The sequence below is a fragment of the Alexandromys fortis genome, unplaced genomic scaffold (assembly GCF_014885135.2).
Source record: "Alexandromys fortis isolate MF-2015 unplaced genomic scaffold, M_Fortis_MF-2015_v1.1 scaffold_250, whole genome shotgun sequence".
NCBI classification, from domain to species: Eukaryota; Metazoa; Chordata; class Mammalia; order Rodentia; family Cricetidae; genus Alexandromys; species Alexandromys fortis.
The window spans coordinates 679,743-703,897 of record NW_026068128.1 but is presented as its reverse complement, the minus strand read 5'-3'; the positions used below and the strand labels follow the sequence as shown (position 1 = coordinate 703,897).

The window sequence follows — 24,155 nt, the reverse complement described above, 5'->3', positions numbered from 1 at the left end:
ACAAAGACAAAGGAGAGAGACTGGGCCTTCATGTCTCCACTTCTCAAGCCCGCTACAAGTTCTGTCTTTAAGACAATGCCTAAGGACCTTGTGGCCATAGAAGCCACCACAAGGCATCATAGGAAGGTGAAAGAAGCAACATCTGGGTCACAACCTTTTGGATCCCAAGACTTCTCTGTCTAGCTTGTGTCCCAAGGTATCCCTGGTCCTGTGTCGCAAGGTCCCCTGTGACTCCTCAGAGGAACAAAGGGACAGTCTGTGTGGCTGAGGGGACTTCTGAGGCTACTTGAGGAGCCTGATTCAGGATGGCAGGGAGAGGAGAGTGAGGGGGCGAAGAAGAGGGGGAGAAGGAATTTGGCAGGAATTTAGCAACTGGGGGCAGGAAGCAAGGCAGCAACTGACTCACAAGTTTTGCCTTTTTAGGCTCGAGCCATCATGTTGTGGGCTGCAATGGGGTGCGGGTGGTGGACGGAGGCCAGCGCTCCCTTGCGTCAGCTCCTGGCAGCTTCCAGAATTTCCTCCTTGCCCACCTTCATAGCAGCTGTGTTCCCCGAGTTACCTTCTCCCTCAGAAGCATCCTGGGGCAGGGGTGGGGTACCCCATGGGAGCTCACAGACCACAGACGCATCTTTTCAAAGCCTGTGTCTGGTATGTACAGCCGACATCTTTGCCCGGGTGTGAGGAGAGCAAGATGCATCCTAAAAGCCCACCAATGTCTCCCTGAAGGAGTAGAGGAAACTGAGGCGTGGCTTTTCTTTCAGACTTGTGTCCCCAGAGATCCCTGACTCTGTGTCATTAAGTTCCTTGAATTTACTCAGGGTAACAAAAGCATAGTTTTGGTGCCTGTACAGGTGCCTATCGCCTAGAGCTTTGGGGAAGCTGAGGCCTGAGAATTGTGTTGAACTAAGAAATGTGGACTTGTAGAACCTGTAGATTGGACACAGCACAGGAGAGTCTGCGCCCCACCCCCACCCCCAAGCTGCAGGAAACAGGGAGCTGAGGTACTGGGTTGGAGAATAAGCTAGTGAGATACACAGTCCAGGATGTACCTAGGGAGCCCTGCTGTGGGCCACAGTGGTTTGTGGTGGCCTGAGGATGAAGCTTATGTATGCCCGTGAAAGGCTGCGTGTTGTTTTTTTCAAATTACCTCAGTACAAGTTATCTGAGATGCTCCCGTCTGGAGAGAAAATACTTGGCATTGCAGATTTCAGGTCACTGAGTTGGAGGGGAAGAGGGATACGTGTCAGGACAGGAAGGGTCAGCATGTGCGGGCTTGAGTGACGTCCCAGGCTGCACTGTCATGGGACCAGATGATTTCAGCTGCCCACAGGTCAGAACTGGGCTCCTCCCCAGGGGCCAGCCAGCCTTGCTCCCTTCTCATGCATCTCTGAGCAAATGCACGGCTTCCTGACTGCTCCCTGAGCCCCAGAAGTTTGGCCTGCTCCCACTAATTCTGTGTGATTCGAACCACTGATATGGGTGTAACCTCCCTCCTTTGGTTTCCCATAAGATCTTAAGCTAACCACCTTGCCTGAGAGCCCCTGGGCGGCACACACAGGAGAGGGAGAACCCATTTCATTAGGTTCTATCCTAAGCATCTATTCTGTTCGTGCCCACAACTAATGGTCTGACATCTTGTGGAAAGAAACCTCAGATGGTTTATCGAAGGAGAGATTTAGGGCAGTCCCAGCTCCTGACCACCATGACTTCAGGGAAACACAGGCAGTAATTGTCCATCTCCCAAAAGCATTCTGTGGGCTGGGCTCGCATCTCCCAGGAACAATCCTACAGAAGTCGGAAACACGGACTCGCGGAACTTCTCCTTCAGTGTTTCTGCTGCCAAGTCCCGAGCTATGGGCACTAGGGACCTTCCTCTGACTCCATCCCCGGTACCTTCCTTCCTAAAACAGAGGATCCACCCACAGTCTTCTCTCTTTATGCTAAAAGCAAGGCAATGATGGAGCATGTTCTTTCCTTGATAGATTCAACACCCATGACCAGAAGAGCATCACTGCCTCCCAAGGAGTCTCCTCCTCCTTCGTCTTTATCTTCTTCGTCTTCCCTGCCGTCTTCCTTTTCTTCAATTAGTGTACCTGAGCGCACTTCAGATAATTCCTCCTCTCCTCAGGTAAGTGCTCTCGGGGGCCCTGCCCAAGAGATGGGCATGCCGACTCTCCTCACTACGGCCACACTTAATTCTGGATTCTAAGTGCTCACAGGTCCCTCCTGAGTGCAAAGTCAGGGCAGAGTGGGCCTCTGGACACTCTACATCTGTCTTCATAAAATCTCATCCTGCCCCTCTTGGGCCAGCCTCATGAGCACAGCCACCCCCGTCAGCATGTGAGGGAGATGGACATAGTACATACACTCCTGAGGAAGTCCACACAGGGAAGACAGCCGAAGGGTGATAGGCCCAGAAATAAGGGTGCTCTCAGTAGCATCCAAGGACCCTGAGAGCAGTATCTGTCTAGACCAGAAAGCATCACCACTGAAATGGATGGCTGGACTTTCTTTCCGGTCCAATATGTAGTCTCTAACCCACTAGGATTATGCTATACTTGGGAGAGCCCTCAAGACAGAAAAAGCATGCACCCTTTTGAAGCCCTCTGACCTGTGGCCTATGGCCTTCCCTCAGGCACCAGGACTCTTGACAGGGCATAGCTACTCTCTGAAGCGTCCACTTATGTTCTTCCAAGTGCCCATGTGCTGGAAACTTTGATTTTACAATGGTGCAAGGTGTGACATTTAGGAGGGTCCTCAGAAAGTCCCAAAGGCCACTACCAACGCTTTGGCTCAGAAGGATAACTCTCGCTTTTTACCTTGAGAGCCTGAGATCCATGGTTGGAGAAACTGACTTCTTGGATGTCAGCAAAGCATAGCTATAGGAAGAAGGTCCCCTTAGTAAAGGCAATCAATGTCTTCTTGTCGAGAGCAGCAGCCATGCTGGGTTTTTCTGTTCTGGCTTTTTCTCCACGTGTTCTAGAGCCTTTATTGGTCTTTGATAGAGACTTCAGGTAGATGTCATCAAGTTCCTAATAGTCACTTGGGACAAAGACCAACCTCTCTGAAACCTCCTTCCTACCTTGGGCATCTCGGTGTGAGAGAAAGAAAGGAAGTAACATGTGTATCGACATTCACCTTCCCCTAGGAACTGTAAGTAACGGGTGTTTCTGTCCATCCCCTGTAGGTGCCAGCTTATGACCTCCACTCCCTACCCATCTCCAGAGGTAATTTTAGCCCCACTCCGCTCTACCTAAGACGTGCCAGGGCTCAAGGGATCTCGAAGGAAATTCCTCTCTATCTGCCTCATAGCCCCGTGCTGGAGAGCACAGGCCTGGTGAGCCCTAGTGGAGAAGACCTCAGCAGCCCTGGCAAGACGGCTTCAGAGGACTGCCGGGAAACCTGGGCTCCTCCTGGGAGCACCAAAAGCATGCATCCCATCGCAGGGAAGGACCAGTGTTTGTCCAATCAAAACCTAACTCTTGAAACTGCAAGGAACCCAAGAGAAGTGAGTGAGGGACCCAGGAGGGAACAGACAGGTGGCCCAGGGCTGTCTGCAGAAAAGAAGCTGGGTTTGAAGAAAATAACCCTCACACAGGAGCAGAAGAGCAAGTTACTAGACTGGAATGACCCCACCCCTGAGCACAGGGCTGGGGAGCGACTCTCCCAAGAAAGAGCTGAAAACGGAAGAGGTCATACCCCGAAACCATTCTGCTCCTCTACCCTCCCTCAGGCGATGAAAGAGAAGCTGCTATCCCAGACAGGGGCCCAGGAGGAAGTATGCACCCCAGCTGGCAAGTCGCCTCGGGAGCGAGAACAGCCTCCACCCAAGTCTCCCCTGAAATACATAGCAAATGCCATCCGAAAGTCTCTGCACCTCAGTTCTGAAGGTGGAAAGAAGGCCTGCCCTAAGCCAGAGTCAAATACCTTGCCTCGGGGCCAACCACATGGCTTCACTCGCTCCTTTAGTTTTCGGAAACCCAGCTCCAATAAAGACAAAGACCAGCAGTCTCCAGTGAGACACATGGCTAAGAGGGCTTCAGCCTTCTTTTCTCTGGCTTCTCCAACTTCTAAGGCTACCCCGGCCTCAGACCTTAGCCTTCCTGACCCTATCCTCCGCTCCCGGAGTTTGCCCACTCGTCCGTCCAAGACGTTCTCTGCAACCACATCCCCACCACCCCACGGCAAGATTGAGGATGTCCCCACCCTCCTGGAGAAAGTGAGTTTGCAGGATGCCACCCACGTTCCAAAGAAACGAGCCTCGCGTATTTCCTCCCTTGGCCTCAAAGATAAATCCTTTGAGAGTTTTCTCCAGGAATGCAAGCAAAGAAAAGACGTTGGGGATTTCTTTAGCAGCCCCAAGGAGAAGGGGCCACCCGGGAACAGAGTCCCATCCTTGGAGAAGCTGGTAGAGCCTTTTGGCAGCACCTCGCTGAGGCAGGTGGCGCATCTTCCTTCTCCAGGGCAGGATGCACGTAAGTGGCTTTCTTAGTAGTCCCATTTAGAGTTCCGTGCTGGGCAGTTAGTGGTCTCCCCAGAGTCACAAACAGGCACTGTGCACTTTGATTTCCTTCTCCAGTTCATTCTGACGAAAGTGGGGAACGCGGGGACTGACGGGATGGCTCCAGGCTTTACAGGCTTTTGCTGTCAGGCTCAGGACCCACATGGTGGAAAGAGAGAACCAGTCTCCCAAATTGTCCTGTAGTCTCCACATGTGCGCTTCCCTCCCTCAATGCACAAGGAAATGTATGTACTACCTGAAAAAGAAATTTAAGGAAAATTGAAAGTTTTGTAAGAAAAACCCTAAAAAAACTGAAATTATGTTATAGAAAGTTAAATTAACAATAATCCTACCACTTTCCTTTTTTCGTAACTATATTAATATTTTTACTGAGATGTACATACAATTGTATATTTTTTAAAAATCAACTTTATATTCTAGATATTATATAAATAGCCACAGAACCTATATAAATGTGACTTAAAGATTGTTCTATCTTGTAGCAATATTGTTATTTAATGAACCATTGTTTGATTGTTTAACTTATAAGTATATATGTAATATATATATGTTTACACACACATACTTGTAGGTGACTGTATTTATAATGTATGGATGGTGTTGGTGGGACATTTTTACACACATGTACCTCTTTGTTTTCCTTGAATTGCTAACCGCTTTTCTGTATGTTTGATTACCGATGAAAATAGAGACTTTTTATATTTAAACCTGGTTGTTGCTAATTATTTAATTAATGTATCCAAGAGTCAGAGTAATCAAACAGTACGGAAATACCTAGCAAAAAACAGAACATGTTATTGTTTCTGCACCTCGCCAAACATTTAGTGTATTTCTTTAAGGATAGTGTAAATGCATGCGTGATATCTTTTTTTATTTGTGAATGTGTGGTATATCTGCATGTGTGTGGATGTGTGCATGCATGTGCACTCTAGGTGAGAAAGGGTTGCTGGGTGTTCTGATCAATTCCTCCTTGACTTCCTATTCCCTTTAAGACAGTGTCTCTCGCTGAACCTGGAATTATGCTGGTAGCATGAAAGCCCCATGATCCCCCTGTCCATGCCCCTACAATGCTGGGATTGCAGAAGTGGGTGCGGCAGTGCGCAGCTTTTTACATGGGATTTTAACTCAGGTATCACACTACACAGCAAGCAGAATCCCCATCCACTGAACTGTCTCCCCAGACAATTTCTTTTGTCGCTGAATGTTCGCTTGACCACTTTAAATAAATTGTGATCCTATTATTTCCAGTTTTCAAAAATTCTGATAATTTTACCTTTTAATTTTTAAAAAATTTTAAGGAATAATCAGCTTTCAAGGAATTATCTTTGCACCCTAATCAAATATCTGTATAGATTAACAAAAGAACTTATTAGCAGCTAAGTTTGGAATGAGCATAGGTAAGTTGAGATATAAGAATTCTTTTAAACTCACACACCATGGAATTTCATGTGTATGTTTTTAGATTTATTCACTTTTTATTTTATGTATATGCATATTTGCCTACGTGTATATCTGTATACCATGTGCATGCTTGGTGCCAATAGAAGCCAGAAGACTGTATTTGGTCTCCTGGGACTGGAATTACAGATGGTTGTGAGCCATTGTATGGGTGCTTGAATCAAACCTGAATCCTCTGCAAGAGCAACAGATGTTCCTAACTAGACCTTCTCTCCAGCCCCATTTAATAGATGCATAATAGATAGTACATTTGTCTACTTTAAAACTAAAAGACGTATGGCTGGGTGTGGCAGTGCATGCCTGTAATCCTAATACTCATAAGTCTAAAGCAAAAAGAATATGAGTTTGAGGCCAGCCTGGGCTACATAGTGAAACTTGATGAAAACAAAAAAAAGAAAGAAAGAAAGAAAGAAAGAAAGAAAGAAAGAAAGAAAGAAAGGAAAGAAAGAAGAAAGAAGAAGGAAAGAAAGGAAAGAAAGAAAGAAGAAAGAAGAAAGAAAAAGAAAAAATAGCTGCAAACTCTATCCATTTGCATAAATATGATTGTATCCATCTGATTAGAAAGCATAGCAAAAAGCCCTGTTAACAGGTTGAAAAGGCATTCTAAAGAACTAGGGGAAATCTTTGCCATCTATTCATCTGATTAGAGATTCATATGCACTCTTTAAGGCCTCAAAAAAATTAAACACCCAAATGTTGTAAGAAGGCCACTTGTTTGTTCCTGGCTGCTCAGTCCCGAAATAATCACACAGAAATCATATTATTTGTAATACTGTTTGGCCAATAGTTTAAGTGTATTTCTGGATAACTCATGACTTAAATTAACCCATCTCCATTAATCTGTGTATCACCACGAGGCTGTGGCTTACCGGTTAAAGTTCTGGCGTCTGTCTCCAATGGGGCTACATGGCTTCTCCCTGACTCTGCCTTCTTTTTCACAGCATTCAGTTTAGTTTTCCCCGAGTATCTCTATTCTGCCTTGCTATAGATCCAAATCAGCTTCTTTATTTACCAATGGTATTCACAACATGCAGAGGGGAATCCCACATCGCCAAACAACAAATTATCTAACCAATAAATGGGCAAATAAGCTGGATAGTAGAAGGATAAATGTCCAATAAATGCATAAAATATTCAATATATTTAGCCATCAGGGAACCACAAATAAAAACTTCCCTGAGATTCCATCTTACCCTAGTCAGAAGGGCGGTCATCAAGGCCACCAATGAAACAACAAATACTGGCCAATGAGGATGAGGATGGGACAAAGGTGAGAGACCCTGCTGTACTATTAACAGGAGTATACATTAGTTCAACTACTGTGTAAAACTTGGTGTGAAGGTCCCTTGAACACTGGAACTGGAGGTGCCATAAGACCCAGGCATGCCACACTTACACACCTGAAAAAAATCCAAGGTTAGCACACAATAACCTGACACACCCATGCACACTGCATACTATTCAGAACAGCCAAGTTATAGACTCAGCCTAAGTGTCCATCGTAGATGGAGATCCCAGTGTGGCGGCATATGTCTGCAGTCTTTGCACTTGGGCAGGAGAAATGAGAGGCTGAGGCCAACTTGGGCTACACTGAGACCCTGTCTCAAAATCAAAGCAATGGGAGAAAACACACACACACAGACATACACACAGACACACACACACAGACACACACACGAAACCCAAAACAACAATAACAAACAGATGAATAAATACAGACAACATAGTCTCTATACACCATGGAGTGGGAGATTGTTTTTGTTCTACCGAATTTTTTTGGAAAGGGTCCATAACGCGAAGTGTGTTGCAGTTATTCAATGATGCTCATAGTAAGAACTCCTACATTGGTTTGTGTTATGATTGTCGTCTCTTTAAAAGACAAGCCACACCCACTCCCTCCCGCATCCTCTGAGGCAGGCTGATCTTCCGGCCTGAGCTTGCTCTCTTTTCTGCCTTCCTCTCGGAGAGGCAGCTTCACTTCTGCCTCCCTCCCCACTTCTCCACTCCCCCTCTTCTCTCTCTCTCTCTCTCTCTCTCTCTCTCTCTCTCTCTCTCTCTCTCTCTCTCTCTCTGTCTTTCTTTCCTTCTCCCCACCTCCTCTAAGTAATAAATATTTTGTTCTATTCTGTATGATCAGTCTGACCATATGCCTCCTACCCGCCACCTGCTCACACCCCCAGGCTTGCTGGGACCAGCCCACCCACCATGTGCCTCCCTGCCTGGGACTAGCCACCACTCAGGGGCCAGCAGCCATCTCTGCCTGGGACTGGCTACTCCCAGGGCCCACTGCCTGCTGCCACATGGCCCTCTACCTCTATTTGGGGACCTACAGCATTTCTGCTGCCTACTGCCACTGGGGATCTTGCATCATTTTTGAAAAATCATAACAGTTTGGTTATTTTATCAACTACTAAGAGAGGAGAGTGAACACCCCCAACTATAGTTTGTTCAATTGTTTTTATATTGTTTCAGTTCCACAACATTTTGGGTCTTTTGAGTCATATATATACACATATATGTATATACACATATACATATGAAAATATATATTTCTTTACTTTTTAATGTATTCATCTCTGCATACATGTGTATGTACATGTGTGTACCCGTGTGTGATATGTATGAGTATGTCTGTGAATATGGGCCTGTGAGTGTCATGGCACACAAGTGGAAGTCAAAGAACAACTTTGGAGGTGGGTCCTCACCTTCTACCTTATTTAAGACAGGATCACTGTTTTGAGATTTTAATTTTATTTGATGGGTGTGAGTGTTTTGATTGCATGTATGTCTGTGGACCAACTCCACACAGTGCCCAAAGAAAGTGTAAGATCCTCTGGAACTGGAGTTTTAAACAGTTGTGAGCTACTATGTGGGTGTTGGGAATCAAACCCAGGTCCTTTGCTAGAGCAGCTTGTGCTCTTAACTGCTGAGTCATCCTTCCAGCCCCAGGATTGCTGAGTCATCCTTCCAGCCCCAGGATTGCTGAGTCATCACTCCAGCCCCAGGATTGCTGAGTCATCCCTCCAGCCCCAGGATTGCTGAATCATCCCTCCAGCCCCAGGACTGCTGAGTCATCCCTCTAGCCCCAGGATCTCTGCCTACTCCAGACTAGCTGGCCTTCAAGCCTCCCAGGATTCTCTAGCTTCTGCTGCCATCTTGCAGTGGGACACTGAGATTGCAGATGTATATCTGGCTTTATGTGAGTTCTGGGGATACAAACTCCAGCCCCCATGCTTGCTTTATTCACTGAGCTATCTATCTCATGGCAGGGAACACATGGGTGGTGGGAGCTAGAGGCTGATGTTTTTGTCATATCAACAGTCAAAAAAAAAAAAGAGAAACTGAGCCAGAAACAGTGCACAGTAGCATTCAAAGCCAACCCCGCAGTGACCACCTTCATCCAGGTAAGGCTCCACCTCCTAGGGGTTCCGAAGGACCTTCAGATCAACTGTTCAAACACGTGGGCCTCTGGCAGACATTTTACATTCTAGTGCTAACAGTCTCCGTGCTATAGGATAGGTCTCTCAAACTTGATCCTATTGAACTGAAATTTCATATCCTGTGAACGTCTCTCCAGTCCCTACCTTCACCTGCCAGTTCTAGTGACCAGCATTTTATTAGACGCTGCACGTCTGTGAGTTTCTGTGATTTCCTTTTATAAAGTTGCGTGTAAGTAGATAGACATGCTACTGCCTGGAGCTGAGGGTGTGGCTTTGCCATAGAACTCAAATTTAGCCTGTACAGTTCTTTGGGTTTGATTCTCAGCCCCAAGCCAAAAGGGAGGGAGGAAAGGAGGGAGGGAAAGAGAGAGGTAGGGATGGAGGGAGGGAGAAAGAGAGGGAAGGAGGGAAGAAAGTGAAGTAAAGAAGGAAGGAGGAGGGAAAGGAACAGGAGGAAGGGGGGAAGGAGCTAACCAACCATAGCAATGTTAATTTTACAGACCACTACTTTATTAAATTTATTAGTTCTCAAAGTTGTTTTAGTAGCTTACTTTTAGCTTCCTGACCACATTTATGATATTTTTAAATACTTGCCTGTTAATTTCACTGTATCAGTCATTTCTGGTTTTTGTTTTTATTGATGGATTTTTCTCTTATTTGACTAATCGTGTGTGTGTGTGTGTGTGTGTGTGTCAGTTTACCAACTAATAGAGTTTATGTAGAAAAATGGTTGAATTTTATTTTTTATTGTTAAATGGGGGAATAAAGGATGTTTAATAGGCAGTAGAATAATGTTAAGGTCACTCTGTTCCTTCCATGACTTGTCTTCATGCTTGCCAGGTGTGTCTGTGATAAGCATTGCTCTAGCACTAATCTACCCTGTTAACAAAGTAAAAGTTTCCTGTGACCGCTATAATGCCCCAGCTGTCTCTGACTAGGGACAATCTGAACATCTCCCACCCAAGAAAACGTTAGAGGTTCTCAACCTGTGGGTTGTGACCCCTTTGGCAAACCTCTATCTCCCAAAATATTCACATTAATTTATAACAGTAGCAAAACTACAGTGATAAAGTAACAATGAAAATAATTTTATGGTTGGGGTCACCACATGAGGAGCTGTATTAAAGGGTCGCAGCATCAAGAAGGCTAAGAACTGCTGCAAAATCAGTAGAATGTTGAGCCTGCAACTTCTCTGCAGTTAATATGCCCAGCCAGGTAGCTTCGTTTTATACATCTTTGGATTCCTGTTAAGCAGCAGATAGACATGAACTTCTATGCTAATTTCTAAATTTCTCTCTCTCTCTCTCTCTCTCTCTCTCTCTCTCTCTCTCTCTCTCTGTGTGTGTGTGTGTGAGTGTGTGTGAGTGTGTGTGTGTGTCTGTCTGTCTGTCTCTGTCTCTCTGTGTCTCTCTCTCTGTTTCTCTCTCTCTGTCTTTTGTAGTACTCCCTCCTCTCCAGAGCTCCATCTTACACATTACTGCTGCCATGCTTGGCCAGACTCTGAACTGCCTTTCAACTCAGTGAGTCTACTTTAACCTGTTAGGGTTTTTTCCTGCCTGCGCTGAGGTCAGCAAAGGACCTCAGGGCAGAAGCATCTGTGGCCGCAGGACTGTGTGGGTTTCTACTCTTACCTTTTACATCTTTCTGTACTGCCTGTTGGCTCCTGTCTGGGAAAAGATGCTTCATATATTGTGTCCTGAATTCTAACTGCATTCTGGTGAGAAGTCAGCTCCAAAAACAGGCACTCTGACATGGTGTGGGGAAGCAAAGTCCTTCAAGATTGCAAGTGACTAGTGACCTTCAGAATGGTTGGCATCCCTTGATGGGAGGAGAGGAAAGGCTGGTCTCCCCTGATGAGAGAAGAGGAAAGGCTGGTCTCCCCTGATGGGAGGAGAGGCTCGGCCTTCCTACTGCTTAGAAGCCGTTTCACTCCCATTTCCAAATGAAATTCTACAGAAGTTTTTTTTTTTTAATTAGAAAAAGTTTTAACCTTACATCTGTACTTCTATTGTACATAAAGGTCAATCAGGCAGTTCTAGAAGAAAGTGCTGTTAATTGAGTCAATGATAACAATGACGATGGTGAAGACAGTTGGGATGTGAATGTCGGTTGTCACGCTGACTGGGCACAGAGCCACCAAGGAGACAGACACACCCTTGGGTCGTCTGCAAGGATGCTTTTAGAGAGGGTTAGCTGAGGAGTGAAGACCTATCAGACCCATTCTGAACGTGGGCAGCACCATCCCATGGGCTGATCCAGCAGACTGAAAAGGGAATCAAGAGGAGTGTGTGCAACATTCATCTCTCTTTGCTCCCCGGTACCCAGAGGGGAGCGAGCAGCCTTCCACCACCCCTTCCTTCCATGATGCACTGTATCCTCAAACCGTGAGCCTTCTTACCTCAAATTGCCTCCTTTTTGAGACAGTCTCTAGCTCAGGCTGGCTTCAAACTCTTTAGTAACCAAAGATGACCTTGAACTTACATTCCTCCTGCCTTCATCTCCGAGAGCAGGGCTGGGAATCTAACTCAGAGCCTCTGGCATGCTGAGCTACAACCCCAATCCTGAAGTTGCTCCATGTCAGATGCTTGGATGCAGCAATGAGAAAAGTAGTAAATAAAACAAGTCTAAATAAACATTTCCAACAGCTACTCCCATGTATCAGATACCACCAAGGCCTTTGATTAGGTTTGCTCGACCACAGTGATTCTGTGTGCAGGGATCATGACAGTAGAACTCAAGAGCATACAGTCGGCTCCTCTCACTTCTAGACTCAGTGCTCAGTGGCTGGATCCCTCTGTGGCGATTTAGTGGCTGAAGCAGGATGCAATTTCTGCCCAAAGAGAACAGAGCCTGCTCCGAGGACGATGCCACTCTCTGGTTCTATCTTTACCTGAGCTTTCCCATCTGGCAAATTAAAGTGGAAAACAGCAAACCCTCTCCCCAGAGAGGCTGGGTTGTTATATGCATGTTTTGTATTATTTTGCTCTGAATAAGAGCGTATGTAAATGTGTTGCTGGAGGTTAAAATTACCCTTATTTTGTAACACTTGGCTGCTCCCACTGGGGTGAATAGTTGAAAATTATAGGGAGGCTGGAGCGGATGTTAGCTGACTTGGAATTACTTCTCTCCTTTCTCTCCACCCACTCCATCGGTCTGTGCAGACCCAAGCTGCCACTGGCGAGTCCATTTGCCGTCGCTAAGTTCTACTGGTCCTGTAGTGCAGTGACCAACATGGGTTAATCCTGGTATTGGCATAGACTCCATCAGGTGTGTGTGTGCAGGGGCAGATGTTCTTGCTGGAAAAGATGAAAGTCTCCTGGAGTACCTGGAAGCCCAATCACACCTGGGCCTCAGCCAGATCACGAAAAGGTGTTTGGTCAACATGGGCATTATTACCGTCCTCAGCCGTCCAGTTCATGTTTGGAGTTTGGCATGGCTCCTCAGCTTTCTCTTCCCTATGGGCCCTGCTTTGTTAGGCCATCCCTATCTTCAACTGCTTTTTTTTTTCCTGGCATTTGAATCATCCCTTCCATGATGTGATAATATCTGCAAGTTGGGGAAATAAAAGTGGCATTTGTTTAGCCATAATTAATGAAATATTTATGTTGCATGAGGCTATGTGATAAAATCCTTAGGCTTAGAGTCCTTTTGCTTCTGATTACATTTGGGATTTTTTTTTCTATGACCAGACATTCTGACGCCAGCTCTTTTACACTGAGCAGATGTCGTGTAGTAAAAATGGGTGCCAGATGCTGCGAGCCGCAGAAGGGCGATTTGTTTAAGAGCTGGCTCTGACTTTTTTTTTTTTTTTTTTTTTTTGCATTCAATTACTCTGCAGAACGAACCTTACCCGCGCATTTAGGTAACTCAGCTAACTTCAGATATGCATTTTCATAATAGATTTTTTGATCCAAAAGCATTGTAAGCAAGGATCCTGCCCTGCAAAGGGTGTCTAAGGACTTCCTTGATTCCCGCATAATACCTTGTTTTGTTTTGTTTTGTTTTGAATGTGAGAGGCGAGCCGGCAGAGCTCTTGGCAGGGATCCAGAAATGTAATTAACGTGGAGGGCCAACTTTTCAGGGGCCCTGAGGTACCGCTTTCCCAAGCTCCTGGCAGGTGCAGTGAGGGGTGGGCAGAAGGAAGCAAACAGGGTGAGGGTGGAGAGAGGTGGCGAAGCAGGAAAAACAGCCACAAGGGTGGTGAGTTCTCTCCGGTTCTCGTTTCAGGCCTTGGAGCTCCAGTGACAGAGGCCACCTCTTCTCCCCCGTCTCCCGCCTCCTCCTCTGCAGAGGAAGATGCTGGCTCCCAGTCTTCCTCACGGCTAAAGGTAACATCACGTGTAACACCATACAGTGCCTTGGCTGGCTAGGGCTCATTTCCCATCCAGGCTTCAGAGCCAATGTGGGCTCCAGCTGCAAGGATCCTCAAGAGGATAAAGCCACATTGCAACTGACAACCACCCTTCTTTTTATCTGGAACCCCCCCAAGATTTGTCTTCTTTAAAAAAAAAAAAAAATAAAACACCAAGCAAGAAAACCTCAGAGTCTCAAATGGGGGAAGGGAAAAAAGAAGACATACCGACTTGAAACCATTTGGCGAGCGCCATGCTTAAAGTGGGTTTGATACGCGATCCAATAAGCAAACCCTTGAAAAACTTCAACAAGCAGATGTGTATGTCCCCAAGGGAAGCACAACTTCATTTAAGAAGCACTAGAGGCAGATTGCTCAGAAAATGTTATGTTTATTCTAACCGGAGCTATGAAACAAACCATGAAGTTGCGCAGAGACACGGATACACCAAGGCACCTACTGTCGAAGGAGCCCACATGCCACTGGGAAGACAACCATCCCCTTTCTTAGTGGATATTCATGTCTAGAGAGCACTTACCGAATCTCTCATGCCAATGCAGAGAAAACACAGTGTGGCATGTCTGTGGATGTGCCTATATGTCCCATGTGCAGAGAGAGACACTTGCCACCCACGCCCACTGCTGTTTTCTCCAAGTATGGGACTGCAGCTTGTCCCCTAGGACTCAGAGGGGTCCTCGCTTGCCTCTGGGGTAGGCGGAGGAGCTGGGCATTGCTCTGGCTCTGTTTATAGTTTTAGAGCAGAGAGGAGCTATGAAGGAAGAAGAGAACCAAATTTACTCATCCTCGGCTTTCCCATATCTAGCAAGAGAGGCTTTGGCTTCAGTTCAAGTCACAAAGGGGGATTCCAACTCCCTAAGGCGCACACACAGTAGAGGAGGGGAGAGGAATCTTTCTGTTTTTAAATTGCGGGCTGATTTAGTTACTTCAATCCTCACCAGAAATGAAGTGTTATGTAAATTGTATTACATTGATTTCTGGGGGCTCCTTATTGCCCCCCATCCTCTCAAATAACCTTAAGTTAATTCTCCACTCAAATGAGACAGATCCCAGACTCCATCTTCTTAACCCTCATAGAGAAAGAATAGGTTAGCATGGGCGTGTGGAAGTAGCAAGACCATAATATCCCAAACAAACCTCACAACCAGCTCCTTGCCATCTTGCTGGCCTAGCACACGGCTAGTGGTTACTTGAGAGTACCATGTGGTGAAGCATACCTATGCTTCCTCCTCCTAATGGGGCCCCACTCCTCCAGGAAGCCTTCAAGTGGGAAGGAAGGGCTTTGGCCTCTGGGTTCTCTGTTTCTTTGGGTGCATTCAGGTGTGTCCCCACCCAAGGGTCACAACAGAGCCTGCTCAGATGAACCTCTGCACAGGAAGCTGGAGGCAGGATGCCTGAGGCAGGGGACTTGTGGCAGCTGAGCCTTGGTCCTTCCCTCCTCCTGTACTGGTTCTTCTCTTGGCCTGTTGAAATAGGAGCGGCAGGGCTGCGTCCCCGGCACCCGGCCGCCCGCATGGCTAGAAATACCCAGAAATAATTACACGGAAACTGTATTCTTTCAAACACTGCCTGGCCCGGCTAGGTCCAGTTTCTTATTGGCTAGCTCTTACATATTGTTCTAACCCATTTCTAATATTCTGTGTAGCCCATGAGCTGGCTTACCAGAGAGGATCTTAACCTGCATCTGTCTGGAGTGGGAGCATCATGGCGACTCCTCCTCTAACCTTCTTTCTCCCAGAATTCTCTTCTGTATACTCCGCCTACCTAATTTTCTATCCAATAAAATGGGCCAAGGCAGTTTCTTTATTAGTAAGAAATCATTCCCACATCATTTCCCCTTTTTCCGTTTAAACAAAAAAGAAAGGCTTTAACTTTAGCATAGTAAAATTACATATAACAAAACAGTTATCAAGTAAGAATTACAGTTACAATATTTATATCTATTTTATCTCTTACCATAACTAAGGAAAACTATAACTATTCATTCTTCAACTCCATCAAAGACTCCAGAAGGATATAATATTACCTAAGTAAACAAGAAATAAGAAAACTCTAGAAATGACAGAGACATCTCGCTGCCTGGACAGTCACCCAAAGTTCTTTGGTACCGTTGGGGCATCCATCTTCGGCCTACAGGCCCATGGTATCCAGATACATTTCCATGAAGCAGGAAATTTCAAAGACAGTTCAGTCATTTTCTGCTGTGTCCTGCAGAATGTCTCGCAGACTCTTTCATGAATCAGGAACCCCGAAAGACCATCTCACCTTTAGGCAAGTTCAGCAGTCCTCTCTCTGAGGGTTCTCTGTGTCCAGTTTATGCAACAGTCCAGGCAAGAGCAGTTTCTTGCCCAAATGACTATCCAACTCCATAAGGATCCTCTTCGATGCCCATCTTCCTCTTGAAGTAGCTGGTGCTGCCAGGAGCAGACGTGTCTCCTTGTCATGAAAAGTCCTAAGTTATTAAAATATTTTAAATGCCATATTCTGCAGTCTTTGAAAGATATGAAGAATGCCTATCTAATTGAAATATATCTCTATATATCTAGAAAATCTAATTAACATGACTACAAGCTTAACTATTAGCGATGATTATCCATTAACAACCTATATTTCCTAATTATACATTACATTTTTAAATGAACTACACAATCACAATACCTTAATCAAGATCAAAAATACATATACATATAACAAAATTGACCTTAAAATCCATACCAATGCAAATTATTCATATCTATATCATATCCCCCTTTAAATGTAAAAGAACATTTATAAACAATATTTGGGAACATGGGCGTAGTTTTTTCTCTCCAAACTGCTTCCTGCTGAATAGGGGCGTCGTTAATTAGGTCGTTCATGATATAACCTGTGTGCTAGTTTCATCTCAGTTGGCAATTGAGCGAAGCAATTTTTTGAGGGTGTTCACAGCAACCTTTCAGGAGGGCGTGGTCTATCATACCAAATCGGAATAGATGCAATCCACAGGGTCACATCCTCTGTGAAAACAAAAGAAGGACTTTTCCAAAGCATCATAACCTTAGATCCAAATTCTGAAGTCAAGATACCTTTAGAACATATGTGCAGGTTCAGCTTAGCAGCCCATATAATGAAATGTCTCTCTGTACTTAGCTCCTTCACAGTCAAAAATTTTAAAGAAAACACAATGTACATAATCCAGACTCTCTGTGAATTTTCCATTTTTACGTGGCTTATTTTTCTTTATTTCTCTTAATCTATAACTATCTGTACTTCTGTACTCTGTCTCTTTAAAGACTTTACCCTTTTTCTTTTTAAGACATTAACTTTATTCTTTATATTCTTTTTCTTCTCTCTCCCAAGCCTACGTACATTCATCCAACAGTGTCTGAATCTGTTCTATTGTGAATCTGTAATTTTTTTATTATCCAGGAGCATTTCTTAAAATGTTAAGCATTTCTTAAAAACTTAAGTTGCACCATGTACAGGTAATACGGTACTGCCTGTGTCCTGCCCAGTCTAAACCTTAACTGCACGGTTTTAAGGTAATTACGGTAGTTCCTGCCTGAGATCAGCACAGTTCAGCATGGAGCAGCCGCTCCTGCCTCAGAGTCATTTGGTGCTTCTGAGCTGAGCACAGTTCCAGGCACACAGCAGTTCACATTGGAGCCGCAATCAGCAGTTTAATTCTGAGACTGAGCGTGCAGCACAGAAACTCTTTTCATCCAAGTTACAGCCAAATCTGACATGCAGAGCACTGCGCAGTCTGAAAACGCGTCTCTGTATGACGGCAGGAATCCGCCATGCTCTTCCGCCTGCCTAAGCCTGATTCGGCCTTCTGCCCAGGTGCAGGCGGGGAGCACTGAGCCATCTGCACGGTCTCAGAGCACTCTCCTCCGATCCCAAGCGGGAACACAAACATCCAGTCCCATAAAAGCCTTGAAATGCTTTAAAGCCAGAGTTCACGCTGGCAGCACAGCCCCCAGGAAGCCGCGCTTTAAAATGACGCAGCTTTTTTTCTGCTGCTATTGCTGAATCAGGAAATCTCTTTATGGCACGCCACCAACAGAGAGCAAAACTCTGTGTAAAACTCTGTTTCCCTTATTTTTAAGCCTTCTCAGGTTTTTAAGTGGATTTAGCCCATCACATCTGGGCGCCATCTGTTGAGCCAGCCCTTAGCTTCTGTCCTCCACTCTCTATACCAGCACGATTGCTGTGGACAGAATGAAGAGCCCCTGTGTAGGGAGGGATTCCTGAGCTTTGCTAGAATATGCTTTAAATAGAAGATAACAAATTCTCTTTTATCCCCAACCTTGGGCTTTGTTCTACTGACTTGAAAGAAGAGAGAGAGAGAGAGAGAGAGAGAGAGAAAACGCGTGTGTGTGTGTGCATTGAGGATCAAACCCAAGATCTCACACATGCTCCGCAAGCACTCTGCCACTGAGCTACACTCTGAGCCCTGTGGGGAGGACTATGCTTTGGGGAGATTGCATGGCACTGTTGTGGTCTACCGTTCTCCAGATGTCCTCATTTGCTTCCTATTGCTGTGATGAACACCATGACCAAAAACAACTAGGGGAAGAAAGGGTCTATTTCATCATATAGCTTACAGAGCATCATGAAGGGAAGTCAGGACAAGGGCTAAAGGCAGCAGCTGGGAGGTAGGAACTGATGCAGAGGCTGTGAAGGAATGCGGCTTACTGTCTTGTTCTCCATGGCCTGATTAGCCAACTACCCAGGAGTGGCACTACCCACAGTGAACCAGGCCTAGCCCATATCAATCAGCAGTCAAGAAGATGCTCTACAGACTTGCCTATAGGGCATTTCCTCAACTGAGGTCTCTTCTTCCCAGAAGGCCCAGCTTGTGTCAAGCTGACTAAAACTAACCAGAATACAGAATTTGTATCCAATGGTCTCCATTTAGAGGAAGCCGACGCTCCTATAGGATCTACCATAGAACAGGGGTCCTTGACTGTCCAGCACCTGGCAAAAGAAAAGGCCTGTGGGAAAATATGCATACTGAGGATGATCACCTGCATCCATTACTAATTGTGTCGATTTGGGCAGGTTGTCTTTCTGACGTTTGTTGTCCATATTTATGGAGACCTTCAATCTGAGATATAAAGGAGACATTATGAAGGAATTAGTTCATTGCATGGCCCATGACACTCTACAGATGCTAGGATTTACAACCTGGCTCATGCAATGGGTGCTCCTGAGATACTTGTGAAATAAATAAGCCAGGTCTTTAGGTAAGCTAGAGAAATCATCTCAGGGCAGGAAGCACCTCACCCTGGTCCAGATTTTCTCCAAAGATCCTCATTTATTACTAGAGGGTTCCCATGCTAAAGCCAGAACCCAAGCAGTCACCTGGGCGTCTTCTCCAGGAACAAAGATGAGGCTGTGCTGAGATGTAAAAGCCAAGGTTGCCTCCCAAGGATCTTTAGGATTCTAAAAATCCTAGAAGAACAACTTCCATCCCTGAGATGGAATACGTGGGAGGCAAAGGCAGGTGGATTTCTGTGAGTTCAAAGACAGTCTGGTCCATGTAGCAAGTTCCAGGCAAGTAAGGGCTATACTGTGAGACCCTGTCTTAAAATAATAAAGATAATGCTGCTGCTGATGGTGCCAGTGATGATGAAGTTAAATCAAATTTAACTTCAATTTTTTATTCACAGCTCAATTCCAATGCCACCTGTGGATAGCGGCATTCATATTTCACACAGTACAGATTGAGGTCATTGTCATCACTGTAGAAAGTTCTGCTGGATGTCGTTATGCTAGAAGGCAGCGGTGGCTTAGAGTCGTGCATGGAGATGGCAGAGGGCAATGATGAGGTTTTGTTATCCCTTTTCTTAGTTGTGGCTTGCTCTTCTCCATTGCTTTGTATAGGAGAAGATACCCAGAAGAAGAAGGAAGCTGGAGAAGCAGATGGTTAAGCAAGAAGAATTGAAAAGACTCCATAAGGCTCAGGTCAGGAAGCAAACATGTGAAGGTGTCCCCGGGGTGTGGGTGGGAAATCCTCCAGGAGTCAATCTGTTCTTGGGGAAATGGGCCAGGGAAAGGCCTGCCTCCCTTCTGTGAGAACCAGACTGTGGCCATTCTGAAGGTTCTGGCCCAATCCCCAGTAGGGCTCTGGGGTGAGGAGCTCAGGAGGTTGAACTATTCCCATCCCAGTCACCTTTCCAGCCTCAGGTTTGTGTCCTACAAAGTGAGGCTGGCATGGCCATCATAATCCCTTACTCCCACAAAGCAGTGACCTTCAGTGTGTCCTCAGTAAGGACAGAAGTCATCCACCACCTCCTTGACTGAGTCTCTGCTAAACTGATAGCTACTGGGGTCTGATTCTGTTTTAGGATTAGTTGAAAGCATTAAGTACCTAGTACTTCCTAACCTGATGATTTCCTCCAAGCGTTTCTGCCCAAGCTAATCTGTCAGTCTCTGTCCTGGATGAACAAAATGGAGCAGACAGCATAAACACTGTCCCTCTCTAAGCCCAGTCTTGAAGAACAGTTGGACTTGAGTGTATATGGACTTAGAACAATCATCCCTATTCATCCACGTAGCACTGTATTGCTTTCACCACCGTGTCCTTGATGTGGCCATGCAGTCTTGTGTACTCATCAGCTTTCTGCTACAGTAACAAAATGCCTAAGACGATTAACTTTAAAAGAGGAAAGTTTTGTTTGGATTTATGGGGTCAGTCATACTAGTCCATAGTCAGTTGGCCCCATTGCTTTAGGCCTGTGGGGAGGGCCTATCTCTGCAGAGAGTATGGATAGAGCTGAAGGCAACTTCATGGCTCCAGAAGCAGGGGCAGTGAGAGCGGGAAGAGCTCTTCATATCCCCTTCAAGGGCACACTCACTCACAGTGACATGGCTTCTTTCTGTGAGGCCCTGCCTTCTAAAGGCTTCGCTGCCTGTGGTAGCACCTTGGCTGGGAAGTGAGCCTTTGGAGAAGGAACACTGTGTTTACCTGCTCAGGCTTCCATAGCCACAGACCACAGCCTGGGTGGCTCAAACAACGTGTATTTCTTTCCTGGAGACTGAAGAACTAAGATCAAGGCACATCAGGCTGGGCATCTGCCAAGGGCTCTGCTCCTGGCTGAGAGACAGCACCTTCCCATTGCATCCTCACAGGATCTTTTTGAAGTGTGAGGAGAGGGACCAGGGAGGGGGAGAGCATCCTTCCACTCATACAGGTAGGAGGCCCATTAGATCAGGGCTGCACGCCATAACCTCAATGGTCTCCTCAAACACTTTGTCTCTAATACAGTAACCCTAGAAGTTGGGATCTCAACCTATAAATTTAGGGGCAATTCATTTTATTCCAGAACAACCTCATAGCTGCAACCACACAACCATCAGTTACAGAGTTACCTAATGGTCTCCCTTCCTTAGCAACCTTGTGCCTTACCTGCAAGAAGAGTTGGGCTTTATCAAGACACAACCTCTTTCAAAGGCAGCAGAGAAGAGGACATGAAATTGCAAGCAACTAGCAGCAGAATTCGCGTTTAATTTGTGTTTCCCACTTAAATACTCATAGCTGGGGCGAGAAGAGCCAGGTGGTGGCTCATGTCCCCATTTGAGTCTCTTGGTGTTGGGGATGCCTTGACCATTGCAGCTATGATTCCAGGGGAGATTTAGAAGGGTGGGTGTTTGGGGGAGAGAGAGTTTCAGACAGATGCGCCACCCTCCCTGATGGTTCATGGTTTCTTTACTGTTCCTGTGCAGCTGTGTGTAAGAACCGTCCTGCCTGCCTCCCGGTAACCCACTGCTTGAAAGCAAGGAAAGTTGGTGGCGATGAACAAAACTTACCAAAAAATGACCGCGCTCTACTTTCTTTCCTAAAGGAAAGCTGTTATTCCATGAGAGTAACAGCTGGTAAGAAAAGTAAAACATGCCCACCCAAACCTGTGTATAACCCCAAAACTAAACAAGTGCTTGGGGGTCCACGGAGTGTGAGCTGTAAACATCATGGGTTCAGCACCTGCTGCTCCACCTTCAGAACTAGACGATAACAGATCCACAGGCACATCTGTCGGGGAGCACCCGGGACCACAACCAGTGGTGCAAGGCCAGGGCAAGAGCCCTTTTGAAGTCAAGGTGGGGTACAGGCTGACCCCAGAATGAACCCTGATCCCCTGGAGCAGGCCCAGATCTCATGTCATGAGGTATCAGTGGCTTCCTCCTGCAAAACAGTACCTGAGTGGCCCTATTCTGGGCTGAGGAGACAGCCCTGGCCATTGCACCCTTGGTTAAAGTCCAGGACCCATGAGGATCCCATGGCCGGTCCAGGAGCCTCCCTCCCAGGACTCCAGTGTGGTGGGCCTTGTCACAGGGTGGTTTTGACTCCTTTGTGGGTGTCATTTACACATATGCAGATGCTGTGCTCCGTGGCTCATCCTAAGGACAGAAGCACCGAGGTACTGAGCTGGGGAGCTCCACGGTCAATGGCATCGCTGGTGGCAGCTAGTAGCAGGCTCGGCCCCTCTTATGCCCCCTCATCTACAGAGTCTCTCAGGACATGCACTCTTGGTCTTGCAGGCCATCCAGAGGCAGCTAGAGGAGGTGGAAGAGCGGCAGAGGATCTCGGAGATCCAGGGTGTGAGGCTGGAGAAGGTGCTCAGAGGAGAAGCAGGTACCGTCGGCAGGTCTGGGAGTGGCACTGGCCTTGCATGGTGAGCAGGACAAAGAGCACTCATCACCTGCAGGGGACAGGTCAACACAGACATACGGTGCTAAGTCCACTGCCTTATGCGTTTATTTTTAATTGATTTGTTTTTATTTTATGTGTGTGCGTGTTTTGCCTGCATCGATGTCTGTGCACCAGTGAGTGCAATGTCCTCGGAGGCCAGAAGAGGGCCTCAGATTCCCTGGATCTGGAATTACAGATGGGTGTGAGCTGCCATGTGGATGCTGGGAATGGAACCCTTGTCCCTGGGAAGAGCAGTGTTCTTACCTGATGAGTCAGCTCTCTGGCCCCAGTTTAGCTAAAAAAAAAAAAAAGTAAAACAAAACAAGTTCTAGGTTCAATGAAAGGTCTTATCTCAAAAAATAAAGTGGAAAGTGACAGACCATCAACTTCTGGCCTCCACATGCATGAGCACACAGGTACAGGTACACAAGCACACAGGTACACAAGCACACGCACGCATACGCATGCACACACACACACACACACACACACACATACACACACGCAATTTCTCAAAAGAGCCTTAGGCCACGACTTTCGGTGGAGCAGAAGCCCGAACACAATGTGCTCCTTCTCTCTCTCTTTTTTTTTTTTTTTTTTTTTTTTCTTTTTTGGTTTTTCGAGACAGGATTTCTCTGTAGCTTTGGTTCCTGTCCTGGAACTAGCTCTTGTAGACCAGGCTGGCCTCGAACTCACAGAGATCCTCCTGCCTCTGCCTCCCGAGTGCTGGGAGTAAAGGCGGGTGCCACCACCGCCCGGCTGTGCTCCTTCTCTTATTGGGTCACACCGTGGATTTCCTTGTGCAGAGAGTCTGCACTGGATCAGCTAGAGCAGACTCCTTTTGCTACAGCGATGACTGCTCCTGCTGCTTGAAAGAGTCACTGCCTGTCTTTTCACGGCTCTTAGGGATTCTGGTGGAGTGGACTGCCCTTGTTTGGTGCATTGTGTAATAGTACTCCCAATCAAGAAGGCGCTACTATTCACATTTAGGACCCTCTTGTTGTAGTGGGATCTCTGGGAACGAAAAGACTATCCCAGCAAAGGGAGTATGTCTTTCATACTGTCACTGACACGCTGCTGATCTGGGACACAGTGGGGTCCGTGACTTACAGATGTCACAGAGCCTGTGCTGGGCCAGGGAGGTAACTCAGCTGCTAAAGTGCTCGTGGCGCATGTATGAAAACCCGAGTTTGGTCCTTAGAACTCACCAGATATCATTCATACTTGTAATCTCAGACCTCGGGAAATAGAGCAAACAGATCCCTGGGGAACCGCTGACTAGCCAGCCAAGCCTAACTGTCAATCTCCAGGTTCAAAATCCAAGGTAAACACACCTGAGGAAAGAGGTCTTACGCTGACCTCTGGCCTACACACACACACATATGCACACATGCACACACAAGCATGTATGCACTCGCACACATACACATACACGAATGTACTCATACACAGTCATACATGCAAGCATGCACACAAACACAAGCATGCATGCGTGTGTGCGCGCACACACACACACACACACCCCTATCCCCTCACATACACATGAACTCTGTGTTTAAATTTGCTTAAATTTGTGTTTAAATTTGTCAATATACAGGAAACAGTACCAATACAATTTTCTAAAAACAGTAACTCACAAATACCAATCATCCCATCAAACCAGTTAATCCCCTTTTTTTTTTTTTTTTTTTT

The 24,155-nt window shown here is 46.2% G+C and overlaps 1 protein-coding gene across 4 annotated transcripts in view; it reads left to right on the top strand.

Moving 5' to 3' along the window:
- Mical2 (microtubule associated monooxygenase, calponin and LIM domain containing 2) overlaps positions 1-24,155 on the top strand; it is a 205,425-nt gene that overhangs the window by 158,025 nt on the left and 23,245 nt on the right. For all 4 annotated transcript variants that reach the window (XM_050125902.1, XM_050125898.1, XM_050125900.1 and 1 more), the window contains 5 exons: positions 1,983-2,128; positions 3,188-4,475; positions 13,648-13,748; positions 19,658-19,738; positions 22,313-22,406. In XM_050125902.1, the coding sequence (XP_049981859.1) occupies positions 1,983-2,128; positions 3,188-4,475; positions 13,648-13,748; positions 19,658-19,738; positions 22,313-22,406 (1,710 nt within the window). The remainder of the gene's footprint in view (positions 1-1,982; positions 2,129-3,187; positions 4,476-13,647; positions 13,749-19,657; positions 19,739-22,312; positions 22,407-24,155) is intronic.